A 24,953-nucleotide genomic window follows, 5' to 3' on the forward strand; every position below is an offset into this window, starting at 1 on the left:
TTTTGGGATGGATGAATCAGGACACGATAAGGATCAGAGGAACCAGAAGGAGGTCTGACTGCTTGGAGGGGAACTATATCTGAGACTTTAGTCTAAGTTGGGTTTGTTGAGGCACGGCTGGGTTCTGGTTCCTGTGGCTAACATGACTCTGATATTATCTTCAGCGCTTACGGACCAAACCCGCCCATCTGGACTTTGACGTTCATGAGCGTCTGGACTGTTACCTGCCGCAGGTGGAGAAGCCCAACCAGAAAACCTGCTCCGGCCTAAAAAACAGAAAACTTCTTATTGCTGAACCCTGAAACTGCGAGTCAACAGCGACTAAAACATTCAACCCAAACCTTTAAACCGACAATCTGCAGATCATGAACCGTTCGGCCGTTCTTCCGCTTCTCCGTCCTGGTCCCGCTCGGTGCTCCTGCTGGAGGACAGGGTCGAGTCCTGGTCCAGCAGCCGGGACAGGTCCAGGTCCTCAGTACTCTCTGATGCCGACAGGCACTCAGACTGAGCCAGACCCAAAGGCGGAGACGCCGCCTGGGGCACAGGCTCCGGTAGAGTCCCCGGGACTCTGCAGGAGGACAGGGCGGGGGGGCCGGCTGCAGCCGTGTCCCAGGCCCGGTCCCCTGGCAGCGGTGGAGGACGCGGGCTCCCCGGCGGCTGGTAAGGCGGCGGCCCCGTCAGCGGGGAGCCGTCAGGTGTGACAGGCACCTGGCTGTGGATGATGACAGGGTCCGGGGAGGGCAGCGGGGCCTCCAGGTCCCTGGGGTCCTTGGAGGGGCTCTGGTCTGGGGATATGGAGTCCGGCTGGTGGGAGATGATGCGGAGACTCAGGTCGGCTCTGGCTGAGGAGGGCTGGACCGGACCGAGCAGGACCGGCAGCTCCTGGCCCAGCGGCTGCAGAGGCAGCTCCTCGGGCTTACCTGAAAACGGGAAAGGAGCAGAGAGGCTCACCTGGAGCTCCAGAAGGTCCAGCTCTGAGGCGTTAGGGTGTGACGTCCTACCTGGGGGAGGAAGGTCCAGCTTCATCTTCCTCAGCTCCGTCATGGAGACCTGCAGCTGCTCGATGATCAGGTCGTCGCTGTGGAGGAAGGTGTGAGCGATTCGCTCCTGCAGAAACTCTCGCAGCTCCTCCAGAGGCATTTTTAACAGACGCTCTGCACAGGAGCAAAGAAACATTTAGGGCGGGAGGCGGAGTCAGCTGTCTGGGGGTGGAGTCAGCAGACTGGGGAGGCGGAGTCAGCTGTCTGGGGGTGGAGTCAGCAGACTGGGGAGGCGGAGTCAGGACGAAACAGTTCAGACAGTAAAGAGAATGACGTGTTTTAGCTGCTCAACATGGTTTTAAAGAGAGAATCTGAATTAGATCAACTTTTAACATAATATTAAAAAAAGATGAACTTTCAACGTCTAAAGATTCTCTTCAAAGGTTTGAAATTTAAATATTTGTTTATCATCCATCCACCAATCCATCCATCCATCCATCCATCCATCCATCCATCCACCATCCACCCATCATCCTTCCATCCATCCACCATCCATCCATCCATCCATCCATCCATCCATCCATCCATCCATCTATCCATCCATCCTCCAATCTGAATCCTGCTGAATAATCACCCTTACAGACATAATAAACTAACAAACTGGTAGAATATGGAGCGTTGACATGAATAATCGAGGAGGAACTGAGCTGTTAAAACACTTTTGAGGCATCAGCTACATTTAGTTTCCGCTAAAGAAGCAGAGCAGCGTGTCGGTGCGGTGCAGGAATCATTGCATTGAGTGGAAAAATGAAGCGTTACTCTTGTGTATCTTCAGGACGGAGTAGGACATGGCGGTGAGGAGCCGCTCTCCCTCCAGGATGAAGATGTCCCACAGCCGAAGGGTCAGGGTGAACGGCGTCTGCAGGATTACAAACACAACAGGTCACTTTCCCGTCTCATCCACAGGTCTGCTGCGCTACTACCGCCAGTCCGAGTCAGGAAGTCTATCTGGCTCCCTCCCAAACCTCAGAGGGTTCTCTGAGCGACTCAGCAGGATGGAGAAACGCTGACGGAGGCTGAAAGCTGCCAGATCACCACCGCAGGATTGTGGGCACGCAGACTAATAACAGTGCAGCCTGACAGCTCCTAATGCTCCCATCTAATGCAGAGCCGCAGGCTTCAGATTTCACCGGGATTTCTGCTGCTCAAATCAACCCAATTCACGAGCAGGAATGCTTTCTGGTTGGTGACTGAGGTGCTGGGTTTGAGGTCATTACTGCAAGAGATGACCTGGGATCCAGAATACGTTTCTATAGGTGGCGCTCTTCTTTTCTAATGTTCACTGAGGCTGATAATGTTTCTGCACAAAACGACACTACGCCCGCTCCTAATCCTTGAGTTTTAACGTCCAAATAATCACAAAGAATCCTCAGATTTAGAGCTGCTCTTTGCGACGTAATTATAGGAAAAATCTTAGAATTTACTCAATTCTAACATTTTTCTTAGTGAATAACTTTAATCTTACCGAGGTAAAATACTAAGTATCTCAGACTTTCACAGAGCTCCAAAAGTGACAAAATGTTAGGAGTAGAGAGGAGGACTTTTACAGTGTCTGACGCAGGAAGATGGAGGAAACGGAGAGAGCTGATTGGCTGATCCACCACCTGAACAGAGGAGGAATGAGCACATAAACTACTTTTATAATCATACAATTATTAATATGTAGGTGAGAAACTTTATCATTTCCATAGAGGAAAGTTAATTAGTTTCAGCGCCCCTGTGGGTTAAAGGCACAGCTCTAGTAATGTAATTTTAATTAAATTAAAATTTATTTATAAAGCACCAGTTCACGACATGTCATCTCAAGGCTCTTTCCAGAGTCAGACTCCATCAGATCCTCCAGGTTGGTGAGAAAGTTTCCTCTCTAAGGAAACCCAGCAGGTTGCATCAAGTCTCTCCAAGCAGCATTCACTCCTCCTGAAAGAGTGTAGAGCCACAGTGGACAGTCGTCTGCATTGTTGATGGCTTTGCAGCAATCCCTCATACTGAGCATGCATGAAGCGACAGTGGAGAGGAAAACTCCCCTTTAACAGGGAGGAGAACCTCCAGCAGAACCAGAACCAGGCTCAGTGAGAACGCTCATCTGCCTCCACCCACTGGGGGTGTCACTGATGTAAAGCATCTTCTGTACAGACCTGTCTAAGGTTTCAACAGTCAGCACCTAAATGGTTCAGAGAAGGTTCAGGAGGTTTAAGTCCTTTGCTCAGATGAGACCAACATCAAGATCACTGCCGCGCACGGAGGAGGAAACATTACGGTTTGGGATTGTTTTTTCCCGCTACGGTTTTACCGTGACGTCACTGCACCCATCAACAGGATCAGTTAATGTGACGAGAAGATTGAGGATGGGTGAGTCTCCAGACCTCCATCCTACAGAGTATCTGTGGAGGAGCTGAAGCTTCGAGTTGCCAAGCTGCAACCAAGAAAACTAAAGGATTCAGAGGCTTTCTGTAGAGGCGGAAAAAGTTGAAGGTCACTATCTGAGATGCATGAAAAGCTGGTGAAAAGCTGTTAGTGCATGATCTGAGCCATGCTTTGATAGAGGAACAAACGGCTGTTTCACACAGTCACATAAAACAACAAATGTTTGCACAGAAAAAGTTGAAAGAGCCACTGAAGTCACAGGAAACCTTTCAAGCTTCGTCTAATTAAGATCCAAGTCTGCTTATCAAGGAGCAGCAAGCTGCTCAAACATTGTGATTTCAAGCTCTTTTATGTAAACATCACAAAGGCAGACTGGTCCTAACAGCCTGTCTCTAAAATATTAAATGAATCGGCTTCCTCACCCTGTCAATGAAACACTGCATGAACCACTTGGTGCTGTAGATCCCCGCAGACATCTGCTCCCTGTCCTGCAGAGGGAGAAACATGTGCAGCAAGGCAGATGAATCGATCCATTCAGCATCACGGCGCCGCCTCGTCTCTTACGCAACACCGTGACCTCACCATATGTTTCTTCAGCTTGGGGAGGAGTTTGGAAAGGATCTGGTCATGATGAGCCTGGAATCTGTGAAGTTTGGGGAACCCAGGAACAAAAAAGCCTGAAATAAAGGGAAAACAGAGAGTGGAGATTTATTCGCAGCACAGCTCATAATGCTAACAGAAGTACCGTATTTTTCGGACTCTAAATCACACTTTTTTTTTTCATAGTTTGGCCGATCCTGCGACTTATAGTCAGGTGCGACTTGTATATCCATTTTAAAAGGTAAATCATACTGACTAAGATGAACCAAGGAGTAAACATTACCGTCTATAGCCGCAAGAGGGCGCTCTAGGCTTGTGAAAACTATATGCTGCTCTTGCACCACATAAAAATTATTTAAAACATTAACTTATAAACAACAAAGACTGAAGGCATGTACATATGTTGTTTCACTGTCTCAGTCTGCATTAACGCAGCAGAGCGTTGTGTGGTTCAGCTCAAAGGACCCAGACTGAGACAGAACCTGTTACTGGGCCGTCCGTGAAGCTAATAGCAGCTAGTGCTAGCTTACAGCTCTGTTGTCTGGGCGGGTTACAACTTCGCTGATGCATGCAGTTTTATGTTGCTCTGTAACATCTGGGTCGTACTGTTAGCTTAGCACGTAGCACCGCTACACTCACGGTCTAATTTCAGCTAATTAGACTGAAATGCTCTGACAAGAACTTTCCCGGCTGGAGTTGGTGGCTTCTTGTGCTAATTTACTCCATTCGACCTCCCAGGTATGTTCCACGTTATTCAGCCGGCTATAGACTCAGCTGTGGAGTTAAATAAGTTGCCTTAGCAGGTTAAATGTCAGCTTTTAGTCTTGGATTGTGTGAAATAAATAAAATAAATAAATGCATATAGTCTGGTGCGACTTATTTGTGTTTATTTCCTCTTTATGACACATTTTTTGATTGATGCGATTTATATTCCGGAGCGATTTATAGTCCGAAAATACACAACTGGTCTTTTTGATCATTGCTTTTCTTTTTAAATAGCAGATAAATTATTTTAAAACCCTTTTTTTCACACTGAGAGCCTTCTGAGGCAGCCTGTTGTAAAATGGGACATGACCAGATACTGAGCAATGGTTTAGCGAATGACACATCACCCATCCATCCATCCATCCATCCATCCATCCATCCATCCATCCATCCATCCATCCATCCATCCATCGTCGTCTACTTATACAAGATCAAATCGCAGGGACAGCAGCTCCACCAGGGAATGCTCCCTCACCCCACCATCATCCTCTGTCTCACTCTGGCACCACCAAGGCATTCCCAGGCCAGACGGGGAATAGATGTGATCAGATGTCTGACCATCCTCATCGCTTTCGATGCGGAGAAGCCACGGCTCTACTTTAGCATTAAATTCCTCCAGTCATTGTCCGTTTCCAATGAATGAATGTTGGAATGCAGACGGATTGGCCGTTGCTCAGCACTTTCTTTACCACACCAGTCCATAGCGGCACCTACAGACCAACCAAACCCCAATCCATCTGTCCATCTCCTGCTCCATCCAAACATCACAGCTGAAAAAGACACCAGGATGCTTAAACTCCTCCACTGGAGGCAGAGACTGACCCCAGATCCAGAGGAGGTAATCCATCTTTTTCCTGTAGAGAATCGTGCCCTCGGACTTAGTAGGGTGACCCTTATCCAGGCCGCTTCAAACTGAAGCACTGAACTGCTCTAGGGGGATCTGATAAGGGCAAAGGAACCAAACCAGACACCCTTTTCTCCATGACTACGCTTCTAGATCCTGTCCATGAACACCACAATCAGGATTGGTGATTGGTAGCCCTGGAGGAGTCCAACCAGTAACATGCGGACACAGCCATTGCTTTGGGTAATCAAGGACTGTACAGCCACCGAAAGCCGACGAGATACACCATACTCCCACAGCACCCCCGTCAAAATACCTCGAGAAATAAAGTTGTAAGCCTTCTCCAGATCCACAAAACAATGTAGACCTGAGAAGCAAACTCCCATGATCCCCTCAGCAACTCCACGAGTGTAACGATCTGGTCCACCTTTCCACGGGCCTCCTGGATTCAAGGTTCAGCGATCAGTCGGCGCCTCCTCTCCAGCACCCCAGAGTTAGGCTTCCCAGGGAGGCAAAGACGTTTGACCCCTCAATCATTAGAACACCGCCACGCTGAGTGTGTTCTCCCGCTCCTCAATAAGACATTAAAGAGGCGCGTCAACCACGACAGCCCAACAACGTCCAGCGCCTTCAGCCTCTCAGGCCAAATCTCCTCCGCGCCTGTTGACCCGTCGCTGGGGAGCTTTTTAACTACCTTGGTGAGCTCTGCCTCAGTAACAGAATCCTGTTCTCCTGAGTCTTCAAGGTGCTCCTTTCACCGTTTGGCTCCACAAGCATGCACATCTTGGTATGATCCCTGTTTCCCCTTTCTGAGTCGCCAAACGGGTTTAGAGAACTTCCTTGACACCAATCAGATATCTTCCTCCATACCTTCTCCAAACTCCTCCCATGCCAGATTCTTTGCTTCTGCCACTACAGGAGCCAGAGACCTTCAGACCGCCTGGTACCTGTCAGCTGCTTCAGCCCTAAAGGCCTCCTTCTTCAGCTTGATGACTTCTATCCCCCCTGCTGTTCACCAGCGGGTCCTCTGGCTGCCAACGCGACGGGGACCTTTAAAGCCAGAGCTTCTGGAAGCTGCACCTGTGGTGAAGGTCTTGAATGCGTCCGTTCAGATCCCGCATCCCCAACCTCACAGCAACTGGCTTATATTAAACATCAGCCAAACGTTTTAAACAGAAAACCGAAGCATTGAGCTTCCCAGGTAAGAAAATGTGCCTGCTTTACTGCGACTCTTAACTTTTCTTGTCTTCTGTCTGTATTAACATTTGCTGAGCAGTTTATTAAACTCATACCAGCAACAGTTTCCTCCAAGAAGAGGTTCTCAATCTACAAAGGTCTAGAAATCTAAAATCTAATTTCCAGATAAGTTCAAAGGTCCAGAACAACTAGTGACTAACAAAATCTGTTTAATTAAATTAGCTAAAAAGTTACAATGAACAGATGCATCACTTTGTATCTAATTTCTTTTGTTTGTGATCATAATCTGCTCTATTTTTTGACAATTAAGCATAATAAGCACTGACTTTATAGAACATTTTAAAAATCTTTATTAACTTAATTACTTTTCATCCCTTCACACATTAAGTTACTTAGACTATATAGCAAGGGTGAAAACTATAACTACTTCAATTAGCTCACATACACCCAAGGTGTAATGAAAATACAATTATTTTCCACAAAAATTTTATCTATTTCTATTTTTAGGCTTAATATTTTCAGGTTTTACAAAATGAGCACATGCTTTAACCATAAAATGCATCAAACTATGTGGGTAATGTATAGAATTTCTAACGTTCAATAGAAAATAATGATTTGATGTTTGTGAAGTATTTTTGTGTTTCCTGTGAGGGACAAGAAACTAATTACAAAAGTCCTGTAGTTTTATTCTTCATGTCTAAAGGTCTGTCTGGCTCTGCACGTACGGCTTTAAGAAGACTTTAGTCAACATGCATCTCATTCTTAGCCGAGGTGCTAGGCTAACGTTAGCATGTTGCCTTGTCTGCTCAATCTGATTAAAAACCATTTTGGCAACGCAATTATTTAGACAAAAGGGAATATTCCCACCTGTGCAAATCAAAACAACAATGCAGGTCAGAACAGGAGCACAAAGCCATCTGACAGGATGCATCATCGCTTAGTTTGGGCTTCGTTTTCGGCTCATTTTCTTTTACATTTCTACACATACTACTAGCAGCTAACAAGCCTGCACTGCAAAACCCGAACTAAAAATAAGTATATTTTTCTTGAAATTAGTGTATTTGTCCTTTTTTGAGCAGGTAAATCAGATTATCTGCCAATGGAATGAGTATTTTAACCCCTAAATAAGATAAATAGATATCCTGCACTTCAAATAAGGTGATGAAGATGAGTTGTTCCTATTTTAAGTGCAAAAATCTTTGTCCACTGGCAGTTCATCTTATTTTTTAAAATCAAGGACAAATACACTAACTTCAAGACAATTTTACTTATTTTTAGTTCCGTGTTTGCAATGTGAACACAACTGCAAATGTGTAAAAATCGTGACCTTTCAACACAAGCCAAAAACATGCCCAACAAGCAGAGCAGACCGAAGAACCCACAGGAGACGGAGGCCTTATGGCGAAAACACGCAGAGCCATTCGCCCTGTGGGGTTCCACTTCTCACCGTGCATGCCGTGCCTTTTGCTGGTCAGCAGCTGCGACAGGGCCCAGAAGGCGTCTTCCTCGTTCATGTACATCAGCAGCAAGGCAGCGATCTGACTCATGCCCTGGCAGTAGCTCACCTCCTGCAGGCGACAGAAAACACAGAGGGACCCAAATAACATCATGACATCACGTCTTCTCCACTCCTGCGGGGCTTGTAACTGTCGCTGCTTCTGGTTCAGGTTCAGCTTCAGGTCATCTCGCAGAAAATAAAATCCACAGAAGGATTTCGCTATAGAATCTGGAGACACCTTCCCTGATTTTTCCGGGCTTCTATTCGCCGAGCGAAGCGCTGACACATGAATAGCAGATAAACACAGTTTTGAGTGATGAGCCTGTCGGCAGCCGCTAATTAGCAGAGCAAAACATGAGCTGTTTGTCGCAGAAAATATGTTTATCTCTGAAATTATATTTCCTCAAGGCAGCAACGCCATGAAAGCAGATAAGAGATGCAGAGTGTCACGTCAGCAGGCTGGTGCTGTTAAAAAGGCAAACGCGGCACACATTTCAGATCCGAGATAGATTATTATCAGCTAGTTAAGCTGGAGGGAAAGCAGCTACTTACAGTGTTATAAACTGAATATGCAGAGAGGACATGGAAGAGAGACTGCTGCCTGAGGAGGAGAGCACAGAGAAAAAACATCACAGTTTGGCCTGATTAAACAAAAAATACATCACTGATAGTTATTAATAAATCTCACATAAAAACAGAAATTCTATCCTAAAGTTTCCATATGATTTTGAGTTTATCTGCAGTAGTAAAGCAAAAATAGGCCAGTTTTCAGATCTTTAGTTGCAGCTTTAAACCACGCATGATTTTCCTTCTGCTTCACAGTTATACACCACTTTATACTGGTTTGACTCATTAAATACCAATATTACTGATCGTATCATGAAGAAATGTTTACATGGCAATGAATACTTCTGCAAAGTACTTTAATTCTGTTAAAAAAAAAAAAACGTGATATTTTTCTCCCACTGCAGAAAGTCTTCACTCTACAGCCATTAATAGATGAGAAGCTGCAGCACATTAAATAAGTCTTAATTTAATATAAAGACTTCAAAATGTCACGTTAAGAAATGACGCCGGGTTTGAAAATGCATTGTTAAAGTTGGAGGGTCAAAAACCTTAATGTGAGTTTCATTGAACCACAGGATGGATAGTAGATGGTTACTTACTGGTTATTTACTTCAGCAACTTTCTTTAAAAAAAAAATTTTACTTACTGCTCCGTACGTTCCACTTTTATGTTAATATTATTACGACATTTCACTATCTCGACTAGAACATTTGGTTGGTATATCTTTGTGATAAAACCTTTGCTCCAAAAATGTGGAATAAGCTTCCTCTGAATTGCTCTGCTCACTTTTAGTGGATTCTTCTTTGTTTATTTTTAAACTCTTAAGTGTGTGATTTGATGTTTTTAGTGTTTGTTTTTAATAAATTCTATGTACAAGCACTTTGAGTTGCTACACAAATAAAGTTGCTTTGCCTTCTGAAGTAAAGCTGCTGTTATTGCTGCTGTACTCACCTCTGCACGTCTCCAATAATTATTACCTATGCCTCTAAGTTTCTAACTGTAATCTAAATATTTATGTTGCTTTTGCAGCATTGGCTTCTTCCTCGCCGAGTGGCCATTCAGCCAATGTTGGCTGAGCCGTTTCTTGGTATATACAGACTACACAGATGAATAGAGCTCCACCAGCCACAAAGGCTTTAGCTGTTGTGTTTAAATATAAAATATAGGATTTATGAAGCTGCACCGATAAGCCGAGGCCAACGTTTTAGAGGTATAATCAAGTAAAAATCGTTAGACTTCACTGTGAGTGACGGCTGCCATTATTCCTGTAACCATTTGGAGGGAAAACATCTTTATTGTGTTAAAAGGAAGCGACCCCAGTGGGACCAGCCTGCCATGAGCCAAACTGAGCCCGGTGAAAACCTACTTGACCCCGAAGCGGTCCATGAACATAATGTGGTTTCGAAAAGTCCTGTTAATGTCCAGGTCGATCTGTTTGATCTCTGCAGAACACAGCCGGGCCTGCTCCTTCATCGTCTAAGAGAGAAAACAGCAAAACAATCTGAGTCAAACGGAGAAAATAAAAAACCTGGAGAAAAGATGAACAGTTCCTACATCATATTTGCCCTCATTTTCCCTCTTGGTGCGCTCCACGTCCAGCATCAGCGTCCAGGCCCGGCCTCTGAGCTGCAGCGGGATGCCTTTGTAGACCCGCTTCACCATCTGACAGCAGAGAGCAGAGGAGGGGGGGGGGGGGGGGGGGGGTGAGCGCGGGGCGAATGGCGCTGCGAACAGTGAGTCACCACCAGGCGCTCCACTTTCACAGGAACAAAGCTGAAGTTGTCACATCAGAAACATATTCAGAGAGCGCTCACTGTTAGGATGTAGAATTCCGTCGTATTTGTGTTTCTAAGAAGGTTCTAAAAAATTTGGGCTCATTTGTTCCCCCTCTGGAGCCGGCGTGTGTTTTAGATCACTTATAGGTCTGTTTCTGACAGCATTGTGATCATTAACACTTCCTGCATCAGTTCCCTTCAGGGAGACGGCAGAAAATGTTGGCTGTAAAACCAACCGGCCATTTTTTAAAAGGTGCATAGCCACGTTGTTTGACTTTTTTAAAAATGTATATATCAGTAGCTCACTCTGGTTGCATACATAGTTTTTATGACCGATCATCAAGTCCTGCAGACGTATTAGTTGTTTTATGCTTTGCCTTTCATGTTTATCTATAATAACAGAGGAAGTACGTACTGCTCATGCCCAGCAGGGGTTAAAACAAGGAAGCGGCTAACGGCTATTAGCATCTCCAGGTGAAACAATGAAGAAAGGTCGAAGATGCAGTGAAAACATAAATATATGATTCCCCGAGGGAAAAGCCTGGAATGTCTCTGGGAATCCAGTCTTAACGTTGGTGTTCTCTGAAGCGGACGCTAAACCTGCCGAGGCTCAGATGTGACGCAGAGTTGACTGACGTGAGTAAATGTTCTAATATGAGGCTCTTAAAGTTGCTGTAGATTAATAACGTTGGTCTTCATCACGCTGAGCTGATGCTTTTCTGAGAGACATTGCAGAGAGTCAGGCTTGGTCTGGCATTATTTAATTTTGATTTATTTATTAAGTAAACCGCCTTTATGAAAGTTCTGCAATACTGTCACTAGATGGCGCCATGTCTGTTTATGTCTGGTCATCGTAACCGGTCCTGGAATCTTTCTGGCCTCAAAAAGGACCATCAACACACTATCAAGATGGACACTTGGTGTATGTAGCCTTATTTTATCATGATAACATGGTTTTGGGAATTTTTTATAACCATATTACGTGGCTATATACCTTTAAGGTATTAGTCAACAACGGAACATTTTGACGATTACGATTATTTGTCTTAATATGTTAGTGTGAAGTTGTCCTCTATTTTCAGGTTTTATTCTCCTTGCACTGTAGCACTTTTCCACCCATCAAAGTTTTCCCCACTGAGACAATAAATTCTATTTGACTTGAAACTATTTAAGACTGGCATGTTTGTAGAGGCTTTGGAGTAAATATTATTGACATGAATATTTGCAGATATCGGTGAATGTTTTGCAGACCAACTATGGTTTCTGTGAGGCTTTATGATAAGGGTTGTATATACCCTCATATCAAGACAGGTTTTTAAAATGTACAAAAACTGCAGCAAGGTCTTATTGGCTTGTTGGGATGGCAGCCAATCAGGGTGCTGGGATCAGTGACAATGTATCCACCAAGGAGTTCCCCCCCCCCCCCCCTCCTTCTGTGGGGAAGTTAAAACTAATTTAACTCAGAGGCAAGAGGCATTTTTGGTGCAGTGCAGCATTCTCTACAGAAAACACCGTTCACCTGCAAACCCTCATTCTGGTGATAGCTGAACAAGATACTGACGTGTCCGGCTGAAACTGATGGTGGAGTTGCAGAAACCTCCCATATATATGAAGAGATTCAGCAAATTATGACAGGCTCATGGAAACAGCCATGCAGATGTGATAAAGTTGGCTACTAGCCAGGTTTGAAGAGCTCATTAAGTGTTTCACAAATTTTTTAAAACTGATTTGAAGAAGTCCCGATCCGTCACTTTCCTTTATTTCCGATAAATGAAACATTAAGACTGGCACTCTAGTCGTCTTCTTATTTGAATCGTGTTCAGATCCCGAGGATTTCAGATCAAAACTCACCGTTTAATCGTATTTTGCATATTTTCAGACTGCGTGGTACCCAAGCAGTGCCTCACCTTGTCACTGTTCTTGTATTTGTCCCATTTATTCACCATCTTTAACCATTTCTCCGCTCTCTCGATCTCCAGCTGCTTCCTCTGTGAATGTGACAGAAGAAGGTGACCAAAAAACACCAATGATGTTTGATTCCTGAGCTTGACAAGCTTTCCGTCTTTACCTTCTCCTCTTGAACTGTGGGGGGAGGCAACTCATTCTCACTGGAGAGCAAAGACAAACTATCAGGCAAAAACCAATAGAGACCCTCTTGCAGCGCCACCATGTGGCCGTATAATGCTGTGACTTACTGCATGAAGCCGAAGCGGTCGATGGCCTTGTAGATGCTGTAGTCAGCATCTTCCCAGGGATCGATCTCCACACCGCCCTGCCTGCCCTGGAAGCACAGAAACACACAGATTTGCTAACGCGAAGAAGAGGAAACAAACGGCGGACATGTTGCATCTTTCTGCCGCCAACAGAAACCAGCGGAGGAAGCAATGAGTTCTAAAACCGTCAAAGCTTTATAATCAACAGTGTATCAGTTATCTGACTAAAGCAATAAGGCAGATAAAGAAACAATTGTACTCGGTAACATAAGCTAACAATAAAATCTACAAAGAATTACCAGACGGGTCAACATTAGCAGAACAAATGAGACGATGAAATTAAATATATAATCTAATGTTGAAAACTAATGTAATTTTGATCTTTTTAGACCTATATGATTATATTTAATTTGTCCTGACTTTTTAAGATCCTGCCAAAACCTTGGACCATCACCTGGAGATGTTAGCATCAGCATGCTAATGCTAACAAGTTAGCATCAGCTAGCCATTTAATTAGCATGCTACATCAGCTCAGACCACGGTGCATCGTGGTAGTTTTTTACTCTAATCACATAAATCTCTGCAGTACATGTGAAATCACATTTTTAATTTACTGTATAAAAGACTCAAACTTGTAATTACTCAGACATGTAATTATTCTAAACCTTTTTTTGTTTTGGATCAGTTTTGATCACAAAGTTATTTTTATATGCTAAATCGCAGAATAATGATCATTATTTTGTTATTTATTCAAACTGCAAGCTTTAAACACATTCTCTCAGTTTTATGAACCCCAAAATATCTGACCTTTGGGATTCCTTCACCCAGCTCAGTGACAAATGAAACACTGAAATAAACCAAACGTAGATAATCTGACTGAAGCATATCTGTGTTTAACTTTCACTCAGGGGTGAAAGCTGCGGAAGCGAGCCTCGGCCACCAGATCAGCCAGCCAGGCAAGCCGGACAGCTCCGAAAATGTTGGAGCAGTTTTGCAATTAAGCGATGTCTATGAGATGGAGAAAAGGAGTGTCTAGTTTTATGTATTGATTGAAAGATATTTGGACTCCTAAAAAGGTACAGCACACGGGTTTTCCACATTAATATATTTGTAGTTCAGAAAATAAACTGGTTTTACTTGTTTATAGGTAACTTAGAATTTCCCATAATGCTTAATTTGTTCTTTCAGTTTATACTAATACAGATGCTATGTTAGAAACTTAATTTTAATACAGTCCATTTCACCCAGCTCTAATGGTACTGTTACTATATCTCATGTTTAGAAAAACATTACACATTTATTTGAAAATTGTTTTAAAAAATGGGTTCCTTCTTCTAAAAAACATAAAAAAATTAGATTTTGGAATATTTTTGGTTTGAATAAAGCTCAAGTACTCAAGAACAGAAAGAAAATGTGTCTAAAATGGACAATAAAGGAGCCTTTTAAAAATAAAACAGGAAGAAATCAGGAATCAGAAAAGCAAAGGACAAGAGAACTAAAGAACATCAGATGGTTTAAACAGCAATATTAGGAACTAAAGCCAAAATGACGTCAGAGTCGGTTTCTAGTTCAAGTGTTGAGATAACAGAGCGAGAAGCAATCCTCAGGCAGCCTGCAGGAGAGGCTTCACACTCTGCTCTGCATTACAACACTGCTGCGTGGCTGGACCGCAGCCAATCAGCCTCCTGCTCTCACTGACGAAGAGGAGGAGGAGGAGGAGGACTCTGAACCCAGGAGGCCTCAGAAGTGATGTCAGATTTGAGATGCAACTAAAAATATTCCAACTCTGAAGGTATCTGGAGCAGCAGAGAGGCGACCCCACTGATTCATATCTGCTGAGCTGATTAACACGACCACGGTTAAAATCCAACAAAGCTTTCAGAATTTCAACAGAACTCAGGAGTTTACAAATAGATTTTTTAACATGTCCTGACTGGTAATGTAGCAATAAGAATCGTTGTCTTAATGCCAAAAAGAGCCCAACAGTGCAGCCTTACTGCTTTCACCATAGTGCTCCACTTGATTCATATATGCAAGAAGCTTTTTTAGATTTTATGACTTAGACAACTTTATTTGTCATTTTGTATGCACAGAGTGCGTACAGAACGAAATTTCATTGCATACAGCTTGTAAATTGCAGTAAAATTAAATTACAGTATAAGGTGCAGCAGAGATTTGAAAGTAAACAACTTAAATGTAGACAATGCAGGAGCAGTCACAGTGTACAGGTGCATTTGTATGTGCAGAATTTGATTGTGCAAAGGGCATTTGTGCAAGAATGCATTTAAAAAATAAGAGTTCGGCAGCATTTGTAATGCTGGATGGAGATGCAATGATGCAAAATGTGCAGATATGCGAATGTTGTGCAGAGTTTATGGGTTATAGTTCAGCAGCAGTTCAACAGTCTGATGGCAGCAGGGAAAAAGCTTTTGCAGAACCTGGTGGACCTACAGCGGATGCTGCGGAACCTCTTCCCAGAAGGCAGCAGGGAGAACAGTCCATGGTGGGGGTGTGAGGGGTCCCTGATGATGTTATGGGCTTATGCTGGGACTAGGGGCTTTCTGTATAGAAGTGACTCCGTAAGGACCTGGATTCAAGCACCTGTAGGTGTTTGTGAGAGTGTGCTTGAGTATGTCAGGTTTATCAGTGAGAAAACGTTCAATAGTGGTTGTGAGGAGCCAAAGACCCCCAGAGCACCGAGGCAGACCCCAGGGGAACCAAAACCCCAGATGCTCGAAGGTCCCCCAGAGCAAGTGTGCCCAAGAGGGACCAAAACAGGGAAAGCTGCCTTCCTCCCCCACCTGAGGGAAGAGCAGAGAGGAGCCCCAGGAAACCCCCAACAGCCACGATGCTGAAGCCCCCGGGAGCCGGAGAGACCCATGGCCTCCACTGGCAGCCCGCTACGCTGGAGCAGATCCAGCCATGGGCCAGAGACCCGAGGCCCAGGGGCGACCCCGGACCACCATAACCCACACTGCAGAAAGGGAACTAAAAGTAGGTAAAGTTTTCTTGAAATTAGTGTATTTTTCCTTGATTTGAGCAGGTAAATAAGACTAGTTGCCAATGGATTAAGCTTTCTGCACTTAAAATAAGAACAACTCATCCCCACCATCTTATTTCAAGTGCAGTATACCTAATTATCTTATTTTAGGCATAACAATACTCATTCCATTGGCAAATAGCTGGTCAAATCAAGGAAGAATATACTAATTTCAAGAAAATCTCATTTACTTTTAGTTCCATTTTTGCAGTGCAACCTACCCGGTCCATACTCCGGTCCTAACCCCCCCCCCCCCCCACCCCGGCCCACGGCCCATCCACCCAAACATGGGGCCAAACCCTGAGGCGCTACCTCCACCCACCCCCTGCCCTCCATACCTAAGCCCTACCCTCATATTACAGAAGGATAGATGATGGATGGACAAACTAACAGATTTTTGATGGATGGACCGAATTGTGTTAAAGGATGTGGTGAAAATGTCTCTGGCCTGAAGGAACTTTTAGTTAAATCAGAGCAAACGAGGAGATGATTCTTAAAGAGACATCAGCAAACGAACACTGTATTCAGGCAGAGGAATCCAAAATGGAGGCACAGAACTGGAGATTGGCGACATGCCTCTTTAACTAATTTAAAGGCTGGTCCTTACTAAACATGCTTCAAGGCACAGATCATGTTTTTTGGAGAGAAATGTAAGGGGACCAAGAGGACACATTTAAGAGTTTTAACCAGAGTATTGGGATATTTTTCATATAAAGATCCATCTAAATCCTGTGTTGTCATCTCTAATAGTCCTCATATCAGACACAAACCCTCTGTTACATAATAAAAGCACTTTGGCGGCAGAACCAGCATCTTCCCACACATTTGTTGTCCTCCACAGAAGCAGAAACCACAGCTCCCAAACACACATCTTTAATGCCGCTTTCATCCTTTTCTGTGTCTCCACTGGCTTTTACACAACCAACCACGTCTCTCTGCACCAAGGAGAAGATTTAACGGGAGGATCTGCAGAAAGCTCGCCGTGGCTCAGAGGACGGTGACGTCGGAGGCAGCGACTTACCGTGGCATATTTTAAGATGATGTCGGCCCGTTCCTCTGCTATTAGAGTCTCAATGTCTTTCTTCATGTCAATATCTGCAGAGGGAGGAGAGCAGAGTGTGTTTGAGACGGAGAGCAGCAACTGATGATGACTCAGGAAAAACTAAGTGGGCGACTGTTGGCGTCCAAAGCAGCAGGATGAGCTGGAATCACGTTAGCACGCTTCGTTTGTAATGGCTTCACAGGAGATCAGCACAGCGATGTAAATTTATACTAGCATAGCAATATCATACATTCATAGTAAAAGAGAAAGAGCCTCGGGTTGAAGAAGGAATGTCTCTGCGCAATATAGCAGAAATGTTTGCCGATGATGCAAAGGAACCACGTTTGGAGCCTCGTAGTAACTGTTAAGCACGGAAGTGGAAGGGTGGTGATTTGGGACCTGAGCTCCCTAAAAGTTAGAGAGGTCATGGCTTAGGTTACCCTGAGCTATCTCTGTAGATATGCTGCTATAGGCTTAGGCTGACCACTTTCCCTCACTCTGCTACGTTCTCCTACTACTCTCCAATTTTGCATCATCTGCTGTTATTTGAACGTTTAACTTTATCTCTCGGGCTTTTCTCTTCATAGTAGCTCCGTCTGGCCTGCCGTCCTGTTAGCTGTGACATCATCCTGAAGGGGAGCATCGGCTGCGGCCAAACAACTTCATGTTGTCCTGTAGATGATCCAGTTGGGCCTGTCTTTCAGAGTCCAAGCCTGTTTCTCTCCTGGACATAGCTGTTGGCTGAACATTTACTGAAACTAACGATCGGTGCTCTCCTTCCTTCTCTTGCTCAGAGTTTATCTACTTAGCTGTGTTTCTTTCCTAGATAAAGCCACCTATGGAGCTAGTCTGCTCAGATGGTCGTTCACACTGGTTCTGGTTCTGCTGGAGGTTCTCCTCCCTGTTAAAGGGGAGTTTTCCTCTCCACTGTCGCTGCATGCATGCTCTGTATGAAGGATTGCTGCAAAATCAGCCACACAATGCCACAGAATCAGAATTAACTTTAATCGCTAAGTAGGTTTGCAAGTAGACTGACCACTGTGGCTCCACGCTCATCCACGAGGAGTGAATGCTGCACTGCAAAAACAGAACTAGAAATAAGTAAAATGTTCTTAAAATGAGTATATTTGTCCTTGATTTGAGCAGGTAAATAAGACTATTTGCCAATGAAATAAGATTTTTGCACTTAAAATAGGAAAAATTCATCTCCATCATCTTATTTCAAGTGCAGGATGTCTAATTATCTTATTCTAGGGGTCAAATTACTGATTCCATTGGCAGATAATTCATTTTACCTACTCAAATCAAGGATAAATACACTAACTTTAAGAACATTTTACTTATTTTTAGATCCATTTTTGCAGTGTGCAAGTCAATGATTGGACACAACTTGCTGGGTTTCTTTAGAGAGAAAACATTGAACCAACCTGGAGGATCTGATAAGATCAAATTTGTAAAGAGTCTTGTTGTGAATTCACGCGATATAAACAATTTAATTGTACATGTTCACACCAAGGGGTTTGGTCGTTTTCTAATGTATTTTTTTCTGGCCCTATAAACAAATTAGAATAAATTATTTTAAAAAGTTGCATACGTGCTGTTGCTTACAGAGTATACTGGAACCCCAGGTAACCAGTTTGCATGTATCTAAAATAAATCAGCAAGAAATGATGGCATGCCAGCTTCTTAAGAAGGTGTCCCAATTTTAGTAGAATATTAAAATTTCTATCCATTGGGATTTCAAATAAAAGGCCATGAGGCAACTTGAAATTTGGGGTAAATGTAACACTTGGAAAGGGGGTCCAGCCTGAGTCGATGAAGCTTTGTCCAAACTGGGTCATAAACGGGACAATCATCTCAACCAGCTCCAAAGCTAAAACAGAATAGAGGAGAAAAGGAAACAAGCAAGGTGCTCCAATGGTCCAAACAATCTGGACCTCACCCTGATTGAAATGATGTCACTGGACCTCATGGGGCTGTGTAGACACCATAAACTGAAGCAAAATTGGAAAGAAGAGTGGACAGAAACCAAATCGATGTATGTGATAGACCGATGAAGCCAGATAGAAAACGACCGGCGAGTATATCTGCTAACAAAATATTTGGAGAGGTCAAAGAGAAGCTTTCAAACCGAAGAGCACTTTCCCCAGCTGTCCAGGCACGGTGGTGGCAGCATCATGCAGAGGGTTTGTTCTAGTGCCGGTGGTCAGAAGCTTGTTGATGACGAGTCCTTGCTGTTAACGGTGGTTCTACAAGATTTCGGATTATAAAATTTCCTTTTTTATACCATATTTCTACTGGTTTTCAGGGCTGATTCCCAGCCAGGAGGACTTCTCATAGTTAGAAAACACCTGGTGAACCATCTTTGGATTTTACCAGCAGTCAGACTGCAGATGGAACCAAGACGCTGCTGTTCTGCAGGTTCTAGACACCAGAACGCCACCGAGTTGAGTCAGAATAAACTTTGGTCGTCACATTGTTCAGCAGCAGAACAATCAACCAATGGCTTCAGCATCATACTGAGCTTGTTCTTATAATTTCCTCATTTAAGAGTCCCTTTAAATCAATAAAACCAATCCAGACCGGAGCTGAAGCCCTGCTGCCATATCATCCCCAAACAAAGACGCAAGATTATTAATCCTGCTTAATCTAGATCCGCAGTACGGACCAACACAACGGCAGGGCATGCTGGGGTAATCTGGATTTTCTGCACAACACAAAGCATTTGGATTAGGGATCTCTCCAAAACGGGATTACGCAGCAAAATGCTGCATTTTCCACAGCAGGAGCAAAAACGAACAAAGAGCTGAGACGGTCGGCAGACAGTGGTCCCAGTATGATGTAGATGGTTCCTGTACCGCATTAATGTGTCAACAAAACTAAATCTGCAACCATGACGTGTTCTTCCTGTTTTGGCTCTGTAGGCTACCTCTGGTGAAAAAAGAACATTTGATATGAAGATGTTTGTCCTTCAGGTTACCAAACTTGTCAAAAACATGTTGAAGTAAATAGAACTCAGTAAAGAAGTGCAGATTATTGATCAGAGCAAACACCTGGACACAGGTACAAGGTAGTCACATGTTTCACCACATCCATGGTCTGAAAGAAAACCCAAACCGTCACCAGAAACTGCTCAGTTTGTGCAGAAGAACCCAGGAACCACAAGTTCTACGTCACTTTGGAGCACCCAAACGGAAGACCCTACCAGAACATCTACACCTTCAAGCTGGACTAAGTTCTGAGCCGTCCGCATGGACCAGGTAAATGTCCTGGAGAGGAAAGTGTTCTGGTCAGATAGGACCAAAGGTTGGGCTCTTCAACCAAACTGTAAATGAGAATGTTTGGTGGATCTAAGGAGAGGTTTTCGATCCAAACAACACGTCAGCCGTCAAGCATACCTGAAATACTTTGGCTAGACGTTTTCTAAACCAGACCAAAAACAAAAAGAAGCACCTTTCCTCTAGTCAGCAATGATTTCATACGTTATAAATCTCCAGATGAGGGTTTAAAAGTGCAGGCAGGCAGCAGCTCTGTTGCTACTGAGGGCCGACTGTTGATAGCTTCCAGAAGCTTTAAACATGAGTTGTCATCTGAAGCACATGTTGGCGGCTGCTTGTGGTTGGAGTAAATCACACACGAGCTCTGGCGGCAGTCCCAGTCTGAAGGGTGGAGGCCCAAACTGGGAGAGACTGGACGGCACTCCTTCATCTGACCGACCGACAGTTTTATCCACAAACCAAAGCAGGCCTGGAGCTCACAGACGTTTTCAGGGGGGTTACGATCAAATGCTGGGATGTTAAAAGCAGAAAACTGGCTTTTATAGCCTGCGTCTGTACTTATAAAACATTTCCTTTGATGAACTCATAAGAACCCTCAAGTTTCTGATAGCAACCCAGCGGGAGGCTGTGGTTCCTTTGGGCTCGCCCTCCCTGGAAACCAATTTTAGTCTTTATTTTTTAATTTTCCACTGATACCAAAGTCAATAAAACGACGGCATCAGAGATCAAACGTTATCGTCCGGCTCCTGAGAATGGTACTTTCTCCCGTTGGGTTCTTGAGAATGGTACTTTCTCCCGGTTGGGCTCCTGGGAGTGGTACTTTCTCCCGTTGGGTTCCTGGGAGTGGTACTTTCTCCTGGTTGGGCTCCTGGGAGTGGTACTTTCTCCCGTTTGGTTCCTGAGAATGGTACTTTCTCCCGGTTGGGCTCCTGGGAGTGGTACTTTCTCCCGGTTGGGCTCCTGGGAGTGGTACTTTCTCCCGGTTGGGCTCATGGGAGCGGTACTTTCTCCGGGTTGGGCTCCTGAGAATGGTACTTTCTCCCGTTGGGGCTCCTGGGAGTGGTACTTTCTCCCGTTGGGTTCCTGAGAATGGTACTTTCTCCCGGTTGGGCTCCTGGGAGTGGTACTTTCTCCCGGTTGGGCTCATGGGAGCGGTACTTTCTCCCGGTTGGGCTCATGGGAGCGGTACTTTCTCCGGGTTGGGCTCCTGAGAATGGTACTTTCTCCCGTTGGGGCTCCTGGGAGTGGTACTTTCTCCCGTTGGGTTCCTGAGAATGGTACTTTCTCCCGGTTGGGCTCCTGGGAGCGGTACTTTCTCCCGGTTGGGCTCCTGAGAACGGTACTTTCTTCCAGTTGGGCTCCTGAGAGCGGTACTCTCTCCTAGTTGGGTTCCTGAGAGGGGTACTTTCTGCCGGTTGAGTACCTGAGACTGGTTCTTTCTCTCGGTTGGACTCCTGTGAGCAGTACTCTCTCCTGGTTGGGCTGGAGAGAGTGCCGTAAATATTTTATTGACAGCGAATGTGTTGGAGTCGTTCTGTTTGGACTGCTTACAGTAAAAACTCTGGACTGATGTGTTTTTCACCTGGAGAGATTTGGGCATAAGAACTTTATTTGAATTTGCTTTAAAATATTATCCTTACACTGAAGTAGTTGAACTGAGTGGACTAAAGGATGAAATCCCCAAATGAGCTGAAATCCAGGTGAAAACAAATATTTTTATACATATCCTATTTTTTCCTCCCTGTCCGACATAAAATCAGGCTAAGCTTTCCTTGTTTACCATAGTTAATTACTTTTGCTAAATACCGGAATAATAAAATTATCTTTTTTATTGCTTCTTTAAATTAGGTTTACACACATTCCCTCAGTATTTGGTAGAGTCAACTTTAAACTCCATGATTTAGGTAAAATGTTTTGGTTTTGCATCCACAGAGAGGAAATAATGCAGTTTTCTGCAGTTCTGGCCCATTCCTCCTGACAGAACCGGTGAAACTGGGCCTGGCTTGCAGGCTGGTTTCCTCACACACACCTTTTCCGCTCTGCACACAACATTCCTGCAGGACTGAGATCCGGACTTTGATTTGGCCAAAACGTTGACTTTTTTGTCCTTAAAGCACTTAGTAACTAATCTGGGGGTGCGTTTAGGGACATCGTACATTTGGACAAAACTTCCTGGCTGATGTCTCCAGATGCTGCTTCTAGATTTCCACAGAAAGTCTTTTCTGCATTATATCACCCCCACAGCATGATGCTGCCACCACTGTACATCTTCCTCCCTCTTTTCCCAAATGTAAAGATTCACATCATCTTTTAATGCTTTTTAAACTTCATCAGACCACAGATCACCTCTCTGGTTGTTATTGTCTTTGTCCCAGAGCAAATCTGCAAACAAATCTGGCCTTTTAAGCTGCTTTTGGATCTACGGCTTCTAAACAAGGTATTTTGCTTTGTTTTGGTGTTGATTCACACATTGGACACCCGTCTCCTTCCTGAGCGGTATGACGGCGGGACATCCCCTGCTGTTTATACTATTTTATAATTTTTCTAAGGAAGCCGAGGTTTGAGGTGTTGCCTTAATATACATCCCCCTCCCCGCCTCAATTAAACTCAGATTTAACCAATAAGAAGCTTTCTAAGCCATGGCATCACAATTCTGGCTTTCCCAGAAGGCAAACTTTTCATAAATAGATATCTTAGTGTAGAAATCTATATTTTAGCTAAATAAATATCTTGGCTTGTAGCTAATGAATATTTTTGGCTATCCTGACAAGCCCAAAACATGAGAAGCTTAGTCATTTAATGTCAGACACTGGCAATAAATAGGGTTTGTGCCTTATTTATAACAAATATGTAAATATATGGCTTCAGCTGTACTTCCTGCTGTGAGATGCTGTTTATCCACGAAGGTGAGATATAAAAAACACACACAGGCCACTCCTAAAATCCATAACAACCTCCTCAGCTTAGGAATTATGGTCCATGTCAGCATCACAGTGCAGGATTGTAATTATTATTATTATATGCGCGTTAAATCTGCGTCTGTTTTGGCCTCAGATGTGTGATGATCCTCGGCCTGAGAGCTGCTGCCTCCACCTGAAAACATGAACCAGGCGCTGATGGCTGAACCCGTCCGGACCGCTTTTTCAGAAATCCTGACCCGCCTTGCAGCGATCCGGACCTCCAGAACCGGAACAAAGTGTTATTCTCCGAAGGTAAACAAACGCGCAGCCTCAGTCGGGAGGAGCTGAGGTTTGCCTGACGGGGGGGCAACGCGCACAAGCTTTGCGCCTGATTATTATTTTTATTTAATAAAATGAATAAAAAGCCCGGAGGACTAAACCCACTCACCGTGTTTCTGTGGGGGGGTTCTGCGCTATCCGTGCAGGAGCGCCGCCGCAGCTCGTCCTGGCATCCTCCGGGGAAAGTGCAGCCTGCAGAGGGGATGCAAACAAAAGCCTCCCCCACATAGGTCACTGGGAGACGGTCCGAGCGCACACAGAGAGCCGGGCTCCGGGACCGGGTTCCGGGAACTGAACAGGCGGGCAACCCGGCAGCCGAATCACAGCCGAACTGATCCGGGCCTTAAAGGAACAGAACCTGGAAGAGTTCCGACTCAAACCAGCAGCCCGACGGGGGCGACAGGACCGGCGCTCTGCTGACATCTGCTGGACGGACGCTGAAGTGCAGGCGCGCCTGTTTCTGACGACCGGTGACGGAAATAAGTGGAAAATATTAGAATAAAAAATCCACAAAAAAAATTAAAAAAACACAATATTTGTTAGAGTAGCAAAGAGCACCAGCACAAAATACACATTTCTCATGTATCCACTTGATCTAACAGTGGATGTGAGTTACTGCCACTTAGTTACAGTAAATTGGACAGTATTCATTGTAATAAATCAGACAGAACAGCGTCAGTCACATACCAATAGATTTAAAATAAATGGACTGAACTGTACGAAGAATAAACTGTTTGACTCAAATTGAATGTATCTGAATACTTTTAATAAAATTAATGCAGCACACTGGAAACATCTTTGGAAATATTTGGTGAACTGAGCTAGAACAAACCCAGCTCCCCAGAATAAAACCACACTGTGCTGTAGCCAGTTTTGATGAATTGTGCTGTATTTATGAAGATAAAAAGGATAAACATGATGTGGAAGGTCCAGAGGAAGACCGAAAAGGTCATTTATATATGGAGTTAAAAGTAGTGAAGCAACTCGCTGAGGTGACTCCTGAAAAGGAAAAGCCAAAACAAGAAATAGGATAAATATGTACTTGACATAAACTGCAATCTGAAAAAATTGCCTAGAAAATAAAATTACTTTGTGGTAATGAAACAAGTTTATATGTTAATTAGCAATGTGCACTGAATTAATTTGTACGGGTCCCACAGATGAACATGACTACATTAAATTACAATTACAGGCAAAGAAAATTAGTTTAAACATATCAGATTTTACTAATGTTGTTTTGTGTAAATGAACAACGTGCATATATGCAGCAACTAATCAGCTTCTCAAAATCTGAGACCAGAGCCGGCCCAAGGCAGAATCAAATATGGCGAATGCTTACATTTTAACAGGCTATAGCATTCTATCTTTTTTTTTTAAACATTAGTTTTAAAAAACATCACTAAGAAGGAAAATATTTTTCAATTTGATTTGTTTCCCATACATAAATAAAAGCAGTCAGCCAGTTGATTAAGCTCAGCCATTTAAACTCGG

General features: G+C 44.1%; 1 protein-coding gene across 2 annotated transcripts; it reads right to left on the reverse strand.

Moving 5' to 3' along the window:
• Positions 1-206: 206 nt before the first annotated feature.
• On the reverse strand, positions 207-23,837 carry LOC105937695 (USP6 N-terminal-like protein). Of its 2 annotated transcripts, none has more exons than XM_012879149.3 (14): positions 23,572-23,837; positions 16,925-16,998; positions 12,846-12,931; positions 12,719-12,758; positions 12,558-12,638; positions 10,430-10,537; positions 10,242-10,351; positions 8,861-8,909; positions 8,258-8,378; positions 3,987-4,081; positions 3,827-3,892; positions 1,800-1,899; positions 1,002-1,154; positions 207-920 (listed from the first exon to the last, which is right to left on the reverse strand). In XM_012879149.3, the coding sequence occupies exons 2-14, from the start codon at positions 16,988-16,990 to the stop codon at positions 364-366; spliced, it is 1,632 nt and encodes a 543-aa protein (XP_012734603.2). In that variant the 5' UTR covers positions 16,991-16,998; positions 23,572-23,837; the 3' UTR covers positions 207-363. The 2 variants fall into 2 exon arrangements, with proteins under 2 accessions (XP_012734603.2, XP_021180513.2); XM_021324838.2 differs by having other exon boundaries at positions 12,719-12,776.
• Positions 23,838-24,953: the final 1,116 nt, after the last annotated feature.

This window comes from Fundulus heteroclitus, chromosome 4 (assembly GCF_011125445.2).
Source record: "Fundulus heteroclitus isolate FHET01 chromosome 4, MU-UCD_Fhet_4.1, whole genome shotgun sequence".
Taxonomy (NCBI): Eukaryota; Metazoa; Chordata; class Actinopteri; order Cyprinodontiformes; family Fundulidae; genus Fundulus; species Fundulus heteroclitus.